The 18,554-nt window shown below is 43.2% G+C and overlaps 2 protein-coding genes across 5 annotated transcripts in view; both read left to right on the top strand.

The window, feature by feature from the left end:
* jag2b (jagged canonical Notch ligand 2b) overlaps positions 1-5,715 on the top strand; it is a 78,050-nt gene extending 72,335 nt beyond the window's left edge. For all 4 annotated transcript variants that reach the window (XM_080791204.1, XM_080791202.1, XM_080791205.1 and 1 more), the window contains 2 exons: positions 1,101-1,251; positions 1,683-5,715. In XM_080791204.1, coding sequence (XP_080647330.1) covers positions 1,101-1,251; positions 1,683-2,236 — 705 coding nt within the window. In that variant the 3' untranslated portion in view covers positions 2,237-5,715. The remainder of the gene's footprint in view (positions 1-1,100; positions 1,252-1,682) is intronic.
* LOC308334301 (estrogen receptor beta-like) overlaps positions 1-18,554 on the top strand; it is a 272,603-nt gene that overhangs the window by 224,737 nt on the left and 29,312 nt on the right. The gene's annotated exons all lie outside the window — the stretch shown is intronic.

Below are 18,554 nucleotides of genomic sequence, written 5' to 3'. Positions count from 1 at the left end.
GGAAAGGAACTGGTTGGAATAACGTGTTCCTTCCACGCGCTATACGTCCAACCAGGGAAACTCCCCCCTGTCAGGTGTAAAGGAGCAACTTGGACACTCGGGCATGAAGGAAGCATGAGTTCAAGTCCGTTGCTCTCCCCATGTCCCCCATATATGGGGACTAGGTTGGCGGAGGGTGTGTAGAGCCCAGGATCACATTAGATGATCACAGGGGTGAAAAATGGGTTACAAAATCGTGGGATAAAAAAATATATATTATAAATAAATTAAAAAAACATCGTTTCCTGCCTCAAACCTTTTTGCCATTTCCAAACGGTCCAAAGTTACTTTCCTAAATGTGTGTACTAAGAATGAACAGAACAAAACAAAGTTAAACATGAACTTTAATTTTAAGTTTGCTTTTTTTTGTTAAATAAAAAATAAGATGACAGTTTAAAGATGTGTCCCATTCTGGGCAGGAACCCATTTTGGGGTTCTGTACAGTATGTACAGTATTCAAAAAGGTAAAAAAAAAATTAATGCTGCTATATAAATATTTGAAGTCAGGATTTAGAGGCGTTTTTTTAGAATCGGCCTCAGGCCTAAATGGGTTACGCATACCTCGCACCCTTCAGCTGCAGTTTTAACCCATTCTGACCTGAGATCAGATTCATACGAGGTTTCCACTGGACACACACTGGTCTGATGAACCCATTCTGACCTGAGATCAGATTCTAAAAATGTCAGTCGTTCTTCAAATTTTTCAAAAATAGCAGACCTACAAGACCTATCGCGCCACTCGGTGGCGCGATACGAGCTTGTAGATCTGCTATTTTTCAATAGGTAAAGCATAACATGATGCTAACACCAAAATGGGTGCCCGGTCAGAATGGGTTAAAAGGAATATCACACTTTTGTGGAAAATGGCACCTCAATAGATGATGTGCTCTCAGCCACCATCATCACCACACATCTTCAGTCACGTACCACAAAACACACCCCGGTAGCTGAAAAACGAATAAATAAAATGCATCTGCAAAGTTACACACAATTTACCTATATTATGTCCTGTTGTCTTTCTCTTTTTCCCCCCTGTTTTTCCTTTCCTTGGCGGTTCTTAGTCCTTCCAGCCAGAGGACCAACCGGACCACAGTCTGATCCAGGAAGCAGCCAGCACCATCATAGGCACCTTGTCCAAGCGCCACAATAGCACCATAATGCGGGCCATCATCGAGGTCAAAGTGGAGACGCAGGTCACGGCCCCCTCAGTGGGTGAGTAATCATTTGAAAAGGTGTCCCACAGGGGTTTTATTTCAGGCCTGTCTTAGTTCCTGATGAGAAGCATTCAGCTCATTAGACTAAAGGCAGCGTGTGTGAACCGCTGGAACCAATTGCATTCATTAAGTGAAAACGGATCATTAAAAAACTGTCGAAAAAACGTACTGAGGTGAGGTGGCACACTGCCTGCAAAGTTTGGTTTTACCTCACAGGTCAAATACTGTTTTTACATGGGAATTAGTTACAGTACATGAGAGAGACCTGTTTTTATGCATGCCTTACTCCTATACCATTTAATTTAATGCATGTGTTAAAACAGTTTTGCTTCAGTGAATAATTTCCACCCCCGTCTCCCTTTTCTCTTTCTACCACATGGCCGTTTCCCTTCCTTCTCCATCTCCCTGTGTGTCCACCTGTGTTTGCAGACTACCTGGTGCCCGTGCTGTGTGTGGTCTTCTGCCTGCTGTGTCTGTTCTGCATCATCGTGTGCGTCTGGTGGACACGCAAGAGGCGAAAAGAGCGCGAGAGGCTGACTCAGGCCGCGGCGGACGATACCGTCAACAACCAGTGGGAGCCGCTGCGGCTGGTGGCCGGCCGACCACAGCCGCAGTCGCTCAAAGAAAGCAACAGGGAGGCTCAGCAGGAGCGCAAAAAGCTAATGGGTTCCTCCTATCGAACATGTGATGGAGAGGAGGAGGAGGAGGACGAGGAGGAGGAGGAGGAGGAGGAGGCGGAGACGGAAGGAGAGCTGGAACTGGAGGAGGAAGGCGGGGCGGAGGCGGGCAACAAGCGCACGGTTTGTAAGTACTCTAAGGCTGCGGGGCAGTCCAACAGAGGAGCCTTGATCTGCACCTCGCAGAGCTCCGGCTCACCCCTCAAAGCCCCCCACCGGACCCCCGTGTTCAGCCCCAAATACAACCACTGGAATAATGTCAACGCAAGCTTGGCCGGTCCAGACCACAGAGATCAGCTTGTATAAAAATAAACAAAAGGACTCGCAAGATGCAGCGAGCAAAAGGAAAGCCACTGTAAGTCTCTTGACTTATAAGAGATCGAGAGAGGAAAAAAAAAAAAAGGCTGAGTTTGAATAAGCCATTTTCAGTTTTTCATATTTTAAGTTCCTTCGTTTTGTCACCGTCATCTGTGAGAACAGTTTCTTTTTGCGTCCCGAGTGCGAGGACGAGGTGAACATTCTTTTTCTTTTTTTTCGGCTTTCGTTCACGTCTATATATTTTTTTATTTTTTTCATTATGTACAGATGAGGCAGAAATATGTTTCTGCGTTAGGCGAAAGAAGGCCTAGTCTTTTTTTTTCTTTTTTTTTTTCGTTCCTGGAATTTTTACCATTCAAGCAATGATGACTGGTCTAAACGAGAAGCAAAGTGAACCCTGTATAAAAAGGAAGTTTTTGTTTACAATGATTGTGATTTTTGTTTGTCATCGGGGCTCCTTGTCATGGGAAGAGGGGGGGAGGGGGAACGCAGATTCGAGAGGATGCCAATATCCTTTTCGACGGACAGTGGAAAGGGGTTTTTGTCGTATATAACCGCGGTGAACCCTCCCTTTTATTGCTCTGTAACTTCCTGGTATTGCCTGCCAATCCGCCTACAGCCATCCTGCGTCAGCCTTACCAAAAAAACACATGGCCTGGAGAGGAGAAAAGGGGAGAAGACGCCCCAGTGCCTGAAGCTTCATTCATACTCCATCAGAACCACAGTGTGGCTTGACGACCAGAACTTACTCTCAAAGCCAAAACAATGGGTCGCATTGCATAAGCGCTGTTGTTGTTGTTGGCTGGGGGGGGAAAAAAAAGAAAAGAAAAAAGTTCTTGTTGGCAGGTGGCGCCGTTGTACTATGTAGTATTAATTAGGCTTAAGACGTGGCCTTCCATTTACAGTTTTTTTTTTTTCTCCCTTCCTCCTCACGTGTCTCTCAGTTCATCTCGGCTGAAAGCTCTGGTTTTAAAGATGTTTTGCAGTATTTCAGTTGGTAGCAAGTGCCTTTTCCACGAGCCTCAAACTCTTCAGGCTTTGCAAGTCTCGCTGCCCCAATTTGACTTTCCCCGTCCCCCGTCCCCCGTTCTCGAAAAGTCCTCCGACAGAAAGAGAGCCTGGATCAGTACACCTGGAGAGTTCTGGATCAGTACACCTGGAGAGTTCTGGATCAGTACACCTGGAGAGTTCTGGATCAGAACACCTGGAGAGTTCTGGATCAGTACACCTGGAGAGTTCCGTTTCACAGCAACGCCGTTTAAGGTATTTGATCAAAGAAGAAGAAAAAAAACTAAAAGAAGAAAAAAGAATTAAAAAAAAAAAGATGTGTACATATGTTGTAAATACTAAAGGAGTCGCTGTGTATATTTGAGTTTAGTAACTTAAAAAGGAGTCACACATTTTTATTATTATTATAATTATTATTGTTATTAATATGATTTTTATTTTGTTTGTTTGTTTTTTTCGTTTTTTACAATGCCATTCCTTTTATTTATGCCAGTCGAAATAGGCAGGTTTTATAACAGAAGAATCATATCCAGCCTCCCACAGTCAAGAAGCTTTACAGTGAGGTACCACCTAATGAAGGACTTTCTGAAAGGGTTTATAAATGGTCCTAAAATAACCTCAAGCCCCGTTCATACTTTTGTCACACAACGGTTTTGTCGCCCTGTCAACAAAAATGGCCGACGTAACGAACGACGCGTTGCGGTTTTTTGCGATACGTCGTGTCATGTCTGCTGTTTTCGGCGACAACGGTCATGCAACGGAGCATTATATTATAGGCTTCAGGTATGCCCCCCCCCTGATAAATGGAAGAATACAGTTTGGGGGTGATAAAAAGGTGATTCAGCAAACAACTCGGTGACTATTGGCTCTCTCGTACCATTTGTTGATGCACAGCAAATGGGTATATTTTTGTTTTTTTTTGGCCAATGCTCACCACATTGTATCTGTTTGGGATCTGTTCATCATTGATGTAATGTGAATGTAGAGCAACTCCTCAGTTTGTTCTAATAGATTTGAATGAATACACCATTCTAGTATTACATGCTGACCCCCCCAAACCAGCTATTCCTTTTATCTTAATGCCCTCTCCACTTTATATATATATAATATATATTTTATTTTGGACACAAATAAGGCCATTGCTTCTTTCAATATTATTGCACCTGTATGCATTGGTTAGACAATAATGTGCATTTGAAAACTGTCTGCTGTGCTTGACCTGTGAGTGCTTTAGAAAAGAGCGTTATTTGGTCAGTGTTGGTTATGATACTAAACGGTTTGATTTATTTAGGACAATATAAGATGAATACAAAAGAAAACAACACAAAATATGATAGAAACGTGTCGGGCAAGAAGTCCAAAGGGCTTATTATACAAGGCCTCTACTATATGTACAACACAAAAAACATTTAGAACATGATTTGTAAAACGAGAAGATATAAAATATACCGACAGTACTCTTCCACTTTTCATCACCATTGATATTTAACTGTCCATTCACTGTTAACGACTCAAATGTTATTTATGCCTGGTCCATGAAAGATGTCGGTGATTTTTTTTGTTTTGAGTGTTGAATTCATGGCAAAACACGCAACGGGATTGTTGGACCGGCACTATTGCAAAAGCTCACAACATTATGGCCTTAAAAGATTCTTTGTATGTTTTAACTCGGACTAGTTGAGCCATTTGTAAACCCATCACAAACCCTTTACTTTCAGGTGCCTTGATGTAAAACGTGTATGCATTATTTGTGTAATGAATAGTCATCTTTTTATGTTAGTTTGTTTTCACTATTAAGGAAAGTAACTCTTTAAAAAAAACATTGTGTGGTGTATTGTGGCGTGTTTTATTCGCCTCAGTAAAAGTGCTCTCCCTGTTTCATATTTGCTTTCATCGGAGATTTGATTCCTAGGAAAAATCCACAATGGCTCTTTTGGTGTTATGTACCATATGTTGGATGACATGTCAAAATGTGGGTTAAAAAAAAATGATACATTGTCACGTTCACCTTTTTAGCCTGATGTTTCGGTTGAAGGCTTTAAAAATGAAGCGAATTGTTTTGCTATCATGCAGTTTTGTATTTTCGAGGTATTCTCGATCTAAACTGATTTCCCCTCAGACACGTTGTCAGATGCACCCCCCCCCTCCCCCCCACTATTCTTAACAGTGTAATTGCCTTCAGTACCAATCATGTTTTCTCAAAGTGGGACATCGCAAAAAATAAAAAACATTGAAAAGCATCCAACTTTTGGTGGTCAAAGATAAAACGGTGAACAAGAACATGCTGTTATGATGTATATTATTATTATTATTATTATTATTCAGAAAGGGTTTAGACTGGTTTTATTTTTTTATTTGTTTTTTTGTTATTTTATTTTTTATGATAACTTGCTTTAAGTATCTTCCTGTTCAAAGTTCTGATTTACACTTAGGTAAATAAATCTAAATTATTTATTGAAGCAGCCTGCAGTGTTAATACATTATAATATGGTCTATAAGTGTTAGACATAAGGTTGACTTATGAAGAATAACCAAAGTTGCAGCACAAACCAAAGGGTATCTCCTGCCAACAGTCAAACCTTTGGTAAAATGCGTTATATACATAAGGAGAGACCAGCGATGATGATTCAAAGGGTGAAGTCACTTTTGAGTTTGTTTCAAAGTTTTTCCCAGAGTGCTATATTAATGACTGGATGGTAGGAAAGGTCATCTCACACCACACCAGCTTTAGTTACTTTAAACCAATGTAAACATTGTACAAAACAAATCCATAAATGAATTTCCATACGTAGCTGACTCACACTCTGGCCACTGTGGTATGGGTTCGTTGGGGTCTTTCTTTTCTCAGCTTTAGTTTAAATTGGGTATCAAATGTGATTTTAATATTAGCCCCCTCTTTCAGTGTTACCCTTTTGTAATGAACTGCAGCATTGCCAGTTCACTGGCAGTATGTGCAGTCCTGTGGTGGAAATTGGCCATAACACCAATTATACAACAGGTCGTTTCGAGGAAGCAATTAGATTGGCTTTCTAGCCGTGCTTAAACCACGATAATGGCACGGCTAATCAAAAAGTACTTCAGCTGTGCTTTTCTCTCAGAGCGCAGAAGACTTGGTGGCTAGGCTAGCTAGTTTCTTGGGACATTTGTGGTCGTAGTGGCTATATCTGTCATCGGAAAAAATATAATTTTTCTGTGATTATGTTGCAATATTACACTTCTACGATACCTTTTGCACTTCCTACGGCACCGCAGGCGTGCATTAATGACGACCAACATCCTCTCGTGTTAATATTGCTTAAATCAAACTGGCAAGCTCCAGCTCCTCCCTCCACAGCCCGAGAATTAACCCATTCTGGGCGGGAACCCCTTTTGGTGTTAGCGTTATGTTATACTTTAGCTATTGAAAAATAGCAGATCTACAAGCTCATAGCGCTACGGGCTTGTAGGTCTGCTATTTTTGAAACGACTGACACAGAAACATAGCTTTTTCCGAAAGCGGTCAGGATGTAGAAGACATTTATAGGTCAAAATGGGAGAGTTAACGAGAGCGATGCTCTCCCTGAAACACTTGCCCTTGCCTGTGTTGTCTGAGGACATGGCGGGCAGATCGATCTGAGCAGCCCCCCCCCCCCCCCACACCTTTCGATCACCTCCCCTCGTTTCCCTTCACCGCACCAATGGAAACCAGTCTCCAGCTCTGGGCCGATCGGCCCTCAGCCAATGGGGAGGCTGGCGTGACCAGTCTTGGCTTCATAGCGATGTGAATGTTTCATGAGTAATGTTATGATGCCGGTGGTGGTGGTGGTGGTGGTGGGGGCCTGGGGGGGGGGGGCACTTTTCTTTCCCGTCTCCCGTGGGTGCTCATGGCCGGCGCTAATGGGACCTTCCTCTTGTCGGAAAGGCCGGATCGACTTACACATCTCGGAGGAAGTAGTGGAGTCATGGTGCTCAGAGAGGAGAGAGAGAGAGAGGGAGAACTGATAACAAGACGAGAGATGATGTGCAGTATTGGGAGTTATTGTTGAATGTTTATGTGAGTGACCACTGACTGTTGATGACAAATCTGGTAGACAATCATAGGAAATGGTCATTTACTTTATGGGTTGAGTGCTCTAGTGATCATAAACGGGTCCGGTCTGTGTTTGTTCAGGAGGGAGAAGGAGAAGGACCACGAACTGTTGCCCACAGACCAAGCATCATTTGAGGCTAAAACACTGGTGTGAAGAAGTGCACTTTTTTTCCCAATATTGCACAATGGCACAAAACTGGTCTTTTTCTTTTCTCTTTACTTTTCAGTTCAAAGGACAGCCAATTGTACAGTGTGAGCAGTAGAACATGCACATGTTTGTAGTGAAGCACTTTGATCTCTAGTCGTGCAACATAATGCACCAATAATAACGTCAACATACAGGAGGATAGGCTCCTTAAACCCAGACGGTGCAACTGATGGCAATACTGGCTAATTTCCAAATGGCCATGCAGAATCCCTGAGCATTTGGGTCTATAATCGTGGCCCTGTTCAACCCTCCAACAGACAGAAACCTGAGACTTGCTGTGTAAATACCTTTACTAACTGTACTATCCTGAGTAATACCAGTTAAACTTTTATTGCATCTCTGTGGAAAACAATGAAAGTCCTTGTTTATGGGTGTCACTGTTTTCCAGCTGCCCCGGATCTATACTACTGAGAGATTTTGGCAGGATTTGTTGCTCTGTTTTCCTGGCAATTTTAAACCAGAAAATTGAGTTACAAACCGCTAGGACATAATTAGCGACCGGGCGGATCTACTGCCGGACCCTCGATCTTGCAGTTGCCATTCTGCGTCTACCAGGAAAGGTGCTTTCATGAAGACAAAACAAACCACATTGCACAAACTTCCTCAACTGCGCATTGTAGGCTAATAGTGCCATCTTTCTGAAAAACCTCATGTTTCTATGTCAGTGGTGCTCAACCTTTTTCATGTCAAGGACCCCCAGAATTATCTCTATTGGGCCACGGACCCCCATCTCAAAATATGTAGTTCCAGGGACCCCCCAGAAGCAAATATTTTAGTTAAAAATGTTCGCTCTGAAATATATATTCAATGATTTGTGCCACATTTTAACGATTTTTCAAAAATAGCAGACCTACAAGCTCGTGGCGCGCCACTCGGCATGCTATGAGCTTGTAGGTCTGCTATTTTTCAATAGCTAAAGTATAACATAATGCTTAAAACACCAACAGGGGTTCCTGCCCAAAACGGATTAACCCGGGATGTGCGTGCACCTCCTGACCACGTTGGCCCTATACAACAACCATCAAAAGTTTTTTTTAAAAACGATTCATAATAAACCGTGTCGTATATGTGATACCACTTTGCAACCAAAATGTTGCCCCAACCTGAGCAGAAATAATTCAGATACTTTGAGCTGTGAGGAATTATGTCCCATTAAGTCCATCACACTGTTTTTCTCCCAAATCTGTAAAACTAATTAAATCCATCTCCTCCCACATTCTTTTCTCAATTGACACCAAACTCACTACACTGACTACATAAACACACGGCCTCTACAACCTCACTACACTGACTACATAATCACACAGCCTCTACAACCTCACTACACTGACTACATAAACACACAGCCTCTACAACCTCACTACACTGACTACATAATCACACGGCCTCTACAAATGTTCCAGGCAGAGTTTGGTTTGCAATGGTCAAAAACCGTAGCCCACATAGGGCATCAAAAGGTTTGACTGGAAACGGTAATCACTTCTCACTTCTCATTTCACTATTCTCGCAATTGCTCTGTTAAATACAGTGTGTGTGTGTGTGTGTGTGTGTCTCGCATACTGTACAGAATGTTGAGCACCGTCTGACCAAATTGTGTCAATATATGTATTATATATTCATAAAACCTATTGCAGTCGACATCAGTTCGATCACTTTTGCCTCACGCTACTTACTGCACCAGGATGACTGAAACGGTGGTGAGGTATACTCGTATTTTAAACATTGAAATTGGCAAAACTCCCTGTCTGTTTATCTAGTGATAAAACCCTCATCTACCACAGACAGAGGCCAGGGTTCAATTCATCTAGTGATAAAACCCTCATCTACCACAGACAGAGGCCAGGGTTCAATTCATCTAGTGATAAAACCCTCATCTACCACAGACAGAGGCCAGGGTTCAATTCATCTAGTGATAAAACCCTCATCTACCACAGACAGAGGCCAGGGTTCAATTCATCTAGTGATAAAACCCTCATCTACCACAGACAGAGGCCAGGGTTCAATTCATCTAGTGATAGAACCCTCATCTACCACAGACAGAGGCCAGGGTTCAATTCATCTAGTGATAAAACCCTCATCTACCACAGACAGAGGCCAGGGTTCAATTCCTGGTACCGTACCGTTACCGTACCTCCGGTCAGGCCACTGCAATCGAAGTCCAGGAGCGGAACTGGAGAAGATGGTGTGACCCTCCGACATGCATTGCTCTCTCCAAGCTGAAACTCTTCACTGTCATGTTGTGTAAAAGAAGCGTCTGGTGACTCCATAATGTTTCAGAGCAGGCATGTGGGTTGTCTCTATACACCCTCCACGGGGCAACTGCTGGGATTGGCAGCCATGATGGGAACCACAGGACACTTTGGCAGTGGCTTAATTTGCCCATTCTGGGCGGGAACCCCTTTAGGTGTTTTAATATTATGTTAAGCTCTTGTACTGTAGGTCTGCAAAAATCGTGAAAATGTGGTGCAAATCTTTGAATATATTTTAGGAGTGCCGGTGTAGGCAAAGAGAAGAAGGAGATTTATTCTCGGATTGGAAAAGCCAACGATGGTGGCACTCCGTTTATTCAGAAAATGAGAGAGAGGAACAAACTTGTCGCATAAATAGGTAAAAATACGTCAACCGGTAATTACGTCAACACCTCGGAGGTGTGTTTCTTTACTCTTAAAGGTAACACACTATGCATTGCATTAAGGTGAGAGGAACAACAACCATATAAAATATGGGCAAGAACGCAGTGAATTATAAATGTCATTAACAACTGTTCAGTGTGTGTCTATCCACCACAATATATTCTTTCAGAGCGAACGTTTTTAACTCATATCTTTGGTTCTGGGGGGGGGGGGGGGGGGGGGGTCACTGGAACTACATATTTTCAGATAGGGGTCAGCGGCCAATTTCATATATATTTGGGGCTCCTCCTTGACATGAAAATGTTTGTGAACGAAACATGGGCTTTTCAGAAAACTGTCATGATTTAGAAGACAACTGTCATGATTTAGAAGACAACTGTCATGATTTACATTTGTAGAATCGTAGAACAGTTGATAAAAAAAGAAACTAACCTCCAATAAACAAAGGCCTTGTGTAAAAAAAAAAAAAAAGAAGAAAAAAAATGACTTGACCTAGTTTTTCGGAGATTAGACCAAGCTGAACAACTGCTCCCAGCACACAACAATCAATCATGAGGTTCCACAAGATGAAATACATTTCACTCCAATACTTTACGCTGCAAGGTAATGCCAAGTTCCTTCTGTTCCCGTTGACATGATGTCCTACTGTAGGTTTGCACCCCCCCCCCCCCAGTGTGGGTAAGCTGACACCGGATTCCTGGACTGGCTCCTTACAACTGGCTCCTTACAACAGGGCAAGGGCATCACAATGCAGTCTGTGGCTTTGTAAACATGCACTTGCCACTACACTGCACTTTTTTTTATTAAGACAAGAGGCAAAATAAGTGACACAGCTCTGCCAGCAACAACAAAAAAATACACAACAAAAAAACAGGACAGACATACAATTAATGCTCACAAAGACAGTACCCACTACCGAAGAAGCTCAAAGGGAGAACAGGAACGCGACCAATAAGGACTAATAAATAAAAACTAAGCAACGTAAATTGCTAGTAGACTAAAAAGCAAGCAGACATTTGCCCTTGCATCAAAGCAGGAGCAATGTATGGGAAGTGTGCCCACGGCAATCCTTGACACTACAAGAGGACATATTTATACTGCAGAGGAAAAGCTATCATCGTCACATATTAAGATCTTTGCACCAAAGCAGCTATAAGAGACCCATTCATAATGCTTGTACACAAACACATACATGTACAGTATCTTGAACAGTATAGTTATTGAACAGTATATTCCGTGCACATTGCACGCATTTGTGCTCTCATTTTTATGACCAGTTCTTTTTGTGTAAAATATACATCTGTTAATGTGGGTCTTTGAGGCCATCTGACATTGGTGGCAGCTGGGTGGCAGGATTTTAGGTTAAGCCCCTTCGTCCCTGCAAATACAAACATGCACCCGTGCGAGCGAGCACACACACATGCACATCGCAGCCTTTGTGGGACAGTAAGCTGGCACATGTGGGCTGGAGAGAGGCAGGACTTCCAGTCACTGTATGCTGACTGACTGACAGATACTGTACGTGCAACTGAGGGGTGAGAGGGGGGGGGGGGATGGGTGGTACACTAGGCTTTGGCTGGCACATACTGTATAGGCTCCTTGCGGGCTCTATAGTCTGCAGCCTACTGTACTCCAGCCTAAATCCTAAAATCTTTCTGAAAAACCCTATGTTTCTATGTGTCAGCGGTGCTCAACCTTTTTCATGTCAAGGACCCCCAGAATTATCTCTATTGGGCCACGGACCACCCATCTCGGACCCATCTCAAAATATGTAGTTCCTTCCAGGGACCGACCCCCCCCCCAGAAGCCTTGCCCACAGGGTGGTAGTGTACTGCAGGGATACTCAAATAGATTTACCTGTGGGCCACATTTCCGCAATTTCCTCAATTTCCATTTCCGCAATTTCCATTTCCACCATTTCCGCAATTTCCGCAATTACAATTTCCGCAATTTCCATTTCCGCATTTCCGCAATTTCCGCAATTTCCATTTCCGCATTTCCGCAATTTCCGCAATTTCCATTTCCGCAATTTCCGCAATTACCGCAATTTCCATTTCCACATTTCCGCAATTTCCATTTCCACCATTTCCGCAATTTCCGCAATTACAATTTCCGCAATTTCCATTTCCGCAATTTCCACAATTTCCGCAATTTCCATTTCCATTTCCAACTATTAATGGCAGCTGGGTTTCATCATTCAAATAAAATAGAATTCTGTCCGTTTAGCTATAAAATTATGTCAGGGAATAGGGATACACAGTATATGTCTTTCATTTGCATTGCATCTCTCCCCCCCCCCCAAGCTTTTATTTTCGTTCGAGTAATAGTACAACTCTAATAGTATTACTTATAATGTAATTAAAGATAACTTCATTCAGATTTATTTATTTTTATTTCATTTTCCAGATTTTTTTTTCTTCTTTTTTTTAGATTTTCATTGGTGGGCCAGTCATAATGGTCCCGCGGGCCTGATGTGGCCCGCGGGCCTGAGGTTGAGTATCACTGCTGTAATATATGTGCGACATGTTTCAGCTTGCGTTCTCCTCAACCTTTACCTCCTCTTACTTCCTCTATACATCCATGACCTATAAAAGTGAGTCACAGAGGAACACTTCTCCACATTATCATTAAGATGTGCTTAAAACGGCAATTACACAATTACTGAATTATGTGGTGGGATTGTATATTCACAGCTGAGGATTGATGATTTGATTGATGTCTTAATTGTCATACTTCGCATACTCGCAGAATTCAGTGTGTTTTGTTTTGAGAAGAAATTATCTTTTATATCTGGCGCTGTGACGTCTTTTGGTTAGACATTTAACCACAAAAGAATCAACATGGAATGTCGGAACAGGTCAGCTCCATATATGGAGATCTAAGGTCAGATGTAGAGTTGCTGGCCAGCTCCATATATTAATATTTTTTGCTGTGACTGTCAGGTTTAACCAAACTGGCAGACCCAAATGCAGACAACGACAAGGAGGGCAAAGTCCAAGGGTGTTTATTCAACAAACAAATGAAGAGCTTGTGGGAAAGCTACTGTCCAGGGTGAGCTTGTAGATCTGCTACTTTGCAGCAGGCTAGCAGGGGCTGGCTAGCAGGTAGGCTAGCAACGGTCCAGGGTGAGCTTGTAGATCTGCTACCTTTGCAGAAGGCTAGGCTAGCAGGTAGGCTGGCAGGCAAACTGAGGCAGAAGGAAAAACCAAAGTCAAAAAAACCAAAAACACAGGAACAAAGCAAAGTAGAGCAAAAATACTAGGGAAAAATATCACTGGGAAACACTAAGAGATAACAGCTAGAAGCGTTACCGCACGGAGAACTGTGGGACGATCTGGCCGCGAGCGGCGAGGAAACCAGGGTTCTGATGGAGTGGTGGTGATGAGAAGATGGCAGGCAGGTGAGTGATTGGATGATCAGAGCCAGGTGTGCCAATCTGGAAAGCCAGGAACCAAGCCTACGCCCACAAATGCTCACACACAGACAGACAGACTAACACAAATAGACACACACAGGACACTGGCAGGGGCCGTGACAGTGACATTTGAATCTTATTTTTTATCCCATGATTTTGTAACCCATTTTTCACCCCTGTGTCAATTATCTAATGTCATCCTGGGCTCTATACACACCCTCCGGCTGGCCAGGGGGAGGCAGTTTAGAGACCAGGATTACTGCATGGTTTTTGTGAGGGTACCTCCCCTATAGGGGACACGGGGAGAACATGTGAGGGTACCTACCCTATAGGGGACACGGGGAGAACATGTGAGGGTACCTACCCTATAGGGGACACGGGGATCTGAATCTGTTTCTAACCACCCCTTGAATCTGTTTCTAACCACCCCTTGGAAATGAATATCTGATGTTCCAGACTAAATATATATGCAGTTATATTAGTCTGGCCATGCCTGGGCAAACAGTGCTGTACTGCAGGAATCAGTGTAATTGTTCCAATTCAAAGCAATTATGCAGTGACACTGCCACATGTGTGAAGAAATGTATTTCCTGTACTGGTATGAGTATTGAGAGAAAATGAAAGGGAATTCATTGGCTAAAATGTGGAGGAATATTTTACCCCCGAAATGTACAGTGTAGCCTATACGGAAAATAGGTTTTGTTTTGTGTAGTTAAAAAACAGCCTACTTACTAGCCAGTAAGTAGGCTAGTCACTTCTCCTTGACTTCCGTTTGTCTTTAGTTCAATGTTTGTTTTGTAAACGCCATTGACAATGAAGGGAAAATGTACGCCATAATGTAACTCATTACATCATATTCTCTCTTTATTGTTGGCGTTTAATGTCTGTGTTGGCACCGTTTGTTTTACATCACCATTACATCACCTAATCAACATGAGTTAGACTTTAATATATTAGCACCCCTCACTTCACACAAGTGTGCTTTTCTTTCTTCTTTTGGTTAAAACCATCATTAATCTTCCATGGCAAGGTTTGATCATAGGGGGTGCTGTGGGGGGAAAGCACCCTAGCAATAGAATTCCAGGAAGTGAGGTACCAGGTCACCTGGTCCAGGTGGCCATTTTAGGTATCAACAAGAGTGTTTGGTGGGTGGTTTGTCAAAGAGACTATTTTAAGGTCAAAATACTAAACCACTAAGACACTCTTTTAATACTAAACCATAATCAGAACTTGATAAACCACAGAGTAGTGAGCCAGGAAAACTGACATCTGAAGAAGAAAAGTTTGGTCAAGGATCTGTTCTGAGGGTTTAGCTCTGAATCAAACAATTCAGAGCTTTTGGACAAAGGGGAACCGGCTGTGGCCTACATGGCCTCCTGGCTTGATCGACGTTGGGTGAGCAATATATACTTTTTCCCCTTTTTGAGCAATGCATTTCCTTTTAATTCGATGACTTCATGGATAATTGATTTTTGATGTTGAAAATGAAGTAACAGTTAGCCGCAATTTGCAACACTTAGATTATTCTTTGATGGGATGAATCTAGAGTTGCAATACCCTACATTGATAGCACATTGATCAACTTGACATATCCGATCTGCTTGTATTAAACAACGCTAAACTCACCAACATTGCAGCTGTAAGGCAAGCTTGATTTATCCTCTTTCAATCTGCAAAGCAGACATGTTATGATATGAGCTACTTTCTGCTAAGGAGATTCCGTGCCGTGATAATTCTTTCTAAAAGTGTTGGAGTTTGGAAGCACTCATAATTATAGTGGCCTCTGAGATGTACAGTATAGTGGAGCAGAAGTAAAATATCTATTAATAATAATAATGTTTAAATACTCCAGTAAACATTCCTCAAAATGGTACTTAACCCATTCTGACCGGGCACCCATTTTGGTGTTAGCATCATGTTATGCTTTACCTATTGAAAAATAGCAGATCTACAAGCTCATATCGCGCCACCGAGTGGCGCGATACGAGCTTGTAGGTCTGCTATTTTTGAAAAATTCGAAGAACGACTGACATTTTTAGAATCTGATCTCAGGTCAGAATGGGGTAATCAGACAAGTGTGTGTCCAGTGGAAAACCTCGTATGAATCTGATCTCAGGTCAGAATGGGTTAAGTATACAGTATATTGAATAAAATGTTGTACAATGGTTACTGTACACCACCGGTTGTGGGTGGGTCCTGGCCAAGGGCAAAGGTCATAGTGGCCGGGGTTAAACAAAGTGTGGAAATGTATCCCTCACCCAAGCTCTGCCCGCAGTCTGCCGAGACCAAATGTAGACTCATGTATGTTCACGCACGCACACAGACATGCATGTGCACGCACGCACACACACACACACACACACACGCGCACACACACACACACACACACACACACACACACACACACACACACACACACACTTGTGTGCACTCGTTGGTCTTTTAGTGAGAAATCGGCCCCTATAGCAGGTGGCTCTTGCAGGCCTGCAGGAAAGGGGCGACATAATGACAGAGATGGAGAGAGAGAGACACAACTTGCACAGTAGAAAGAGTTTTATCTGTGCGTGTGCATGCACACGTGCGCTCGTGTGTGTGTGTGTGTGTGTGTGTGTGTGTGCATGAGCGCGAGTATACGTGTATGTATGTGTACATGCGGCCAACCATTTTGTGCCCAGTAAAGAAGAACATGTATATTTATAGTTATCAAATGTGCACACCTTTCTGTTATGTACGTTTAATTGTGTTCCGTTATTACTTGTGTGTGTGTGTGTGTGTGTGTGTGTGTGTGTGTGTGTGTGTGTGTGTGTGTGTGTGTGTGTGCGTGAGATCCCATCGTAGTATGTATTTGTGTCACCCCCTACAGTCAGGTTCTGTGAAATGTCTGTTTGTGCAAGCTCAAGTGACCGTGTGTGTGTGTGTGTGTGTGCAGTCAGTGCAACCTGATGCTGTGTGTCCATGTGATATGCAAGGTCATTTTGCACTTGTTTGAGTGTATACTATACGGCCCCTTCTGACTCCTCCCCTCAAAGTGTTTCATGGAAAGTAAACCTTTAGGTTGCATTGTATAGCCTCGTACTGCAGTGTGTGGGTGATATACCCTGCTGCACAACGTGCAGAAGGCCAGGGGGTTCATCCAGACGTAGTTTATATCCTGAATGGAAGGACGCTGCAGCTGGTCCTCTGCAGGACTTTTGATTGAGGGATTATGGAGTTCCCATTCCAGGTTATGATGCATCCCCGTAGGCCTAGTGACGTAGTGCCTCTGTAGAAGGGGGGGGGGGGGGGGGGGGCTCTGTGGCTGGATGGTAACCGTAAGGTTGCCAGTTCGAACCCCGGGCTCCCCAGAGTCAGTGTTGAAGTGCCCTAGAGCGAGACACTGAACCCCTAATTGCTCTCGATGTGCTGGTTGGTGCCTTGCATGGTTTTCTGCTGCCATCGGTGTATGTGTATATGTGGGTGAATGTACAGTAATGCACAATCTATGTAAAGCGCCTTGGATAAAGGCGCTATATAAATGCACCATTTAGCATTTGGACCATTTAAGGGGGGCATACGTTAGTCCAACGTGTGTGGCCGGTTGAGACTCACCCGTAGGCTTGCAGGCTTCCGCATGCACGTAGGGTTTGGGGGTAGGGTAGGGTTGTCTTAGGGTTTGGGGTAGGGTAGGGTTGTCTTAGGGTTTGGTTGTCGGACGTTGGTCGGACCAAAGATTTCATATACCAGGTGAGGTCCTCTGTGATGTGATGGCAAGCTGCTGCTGACTCTCTACAGCTGAGCTGAGCTGACCCACTGATGAGGATATACTGTAGGGTCCAGCCTTTCTCTCCTCTCCCGTTGTTCACAATCGGCTCCTTGTTCTTCTTGTCAACATTGAGAGAGAGAGAGAGAGCTTAATTGTACTCAACTCAGGTTAGGTTGTTGACCTCCTCTGCTGCGGGCCATCTTGTTCGCTGTCTGTGATCAGGCCTATCAATGTCACATTCACGTTGTCGGTGACTTAAACACCAAGGTGAAGCTGTCCGTGGTCATGCAATCAGGGGTGTATACAACTATACATGTAGGGACTTTAGCCATCTGTCCTTTTGTAAGAGAAATCTATTTCTGAATCTCTCAAGCTGCAGTGTTTTTGATGGCCGCTAGCCCCGCCTATGCTCAGCTTTGTCTGTTTTGTGTGAACACAAACGTTGGCTGATGATTGGCTGATCACCCCATGGCGATGATTTGATTCGATTGGCTGAGCAAAGTATACATATTGAGGATAAAAGTGTGGGCAGAAAAGTGAAGGACATTTGTGATGATTTGATTGGCTGAGCACAGAATATGAGATAAGAGCGCCCCTCTCTTAACACGAGTGTGATTGTTTTGTTTGTTACTGTACTGTGATTGAATTGAAAGTTTTCTTATATGTTCTGTTGTCATGGCATTGGAAGGAAACGCAGACAAACATATGTCTGGTATAGATTGTGTTGCTGCAAGAATAATCAGTGGCATAATCCTTCATCAGTGTAGTGTAGTCAAACTCACAGATCGTTATAGTTCATTTCCACATTTATTTTGTGCAATGAATTGGTCAGTTGGATGATGATAAAAAGGTGACTATGTGAATACCAATGATAAGATTACCAATGAATTACATTGTTTCGGTACTTTGGTGTTTAAACTTTTTAGCATTCCTGCTTTCTATACTCGTTTGTTAACTCTAAACAACTATCCTCTCTCTCTCTCTCTCTCTCTCTCACTTCTCTCTCTCTCTCTCTCTCTCTCTCTCTCTCTCTCTCTCAATTCAATGCAATTTAAATGAAGGTGAAGTAAAACTAAAATGCACTAAATCGCGGCGAGTTGGTAAACTGGAATTATTATTATTATTATATATGGAATATGTAGAATCTTACATAATTTGGTAGATGTTATCCCCCCCCCCCCCCCCCCCCCCCCCCCCCCCCCCCCCTCCCAGCTTGTCCACCTTGTCCTTC

Source organism: Protomyctophum bolini (genome assembly GCF_963924005.1).
Source record: "Protomyctophum bolini genome assembly, chromosome: 19".
Classification (NCBI taxonomy): Eukaryota; Metazoa; Chordata; class Actinopteri; order Myctophiformes; family Myctophidae; genus Protomyctophum; species Protomyctophum bolini.
The sequence above is the reverse complement of the archived record's forward strand: the minus strand, read 5'-3'. Positions and strand labels throughout refer to the sequence as shown.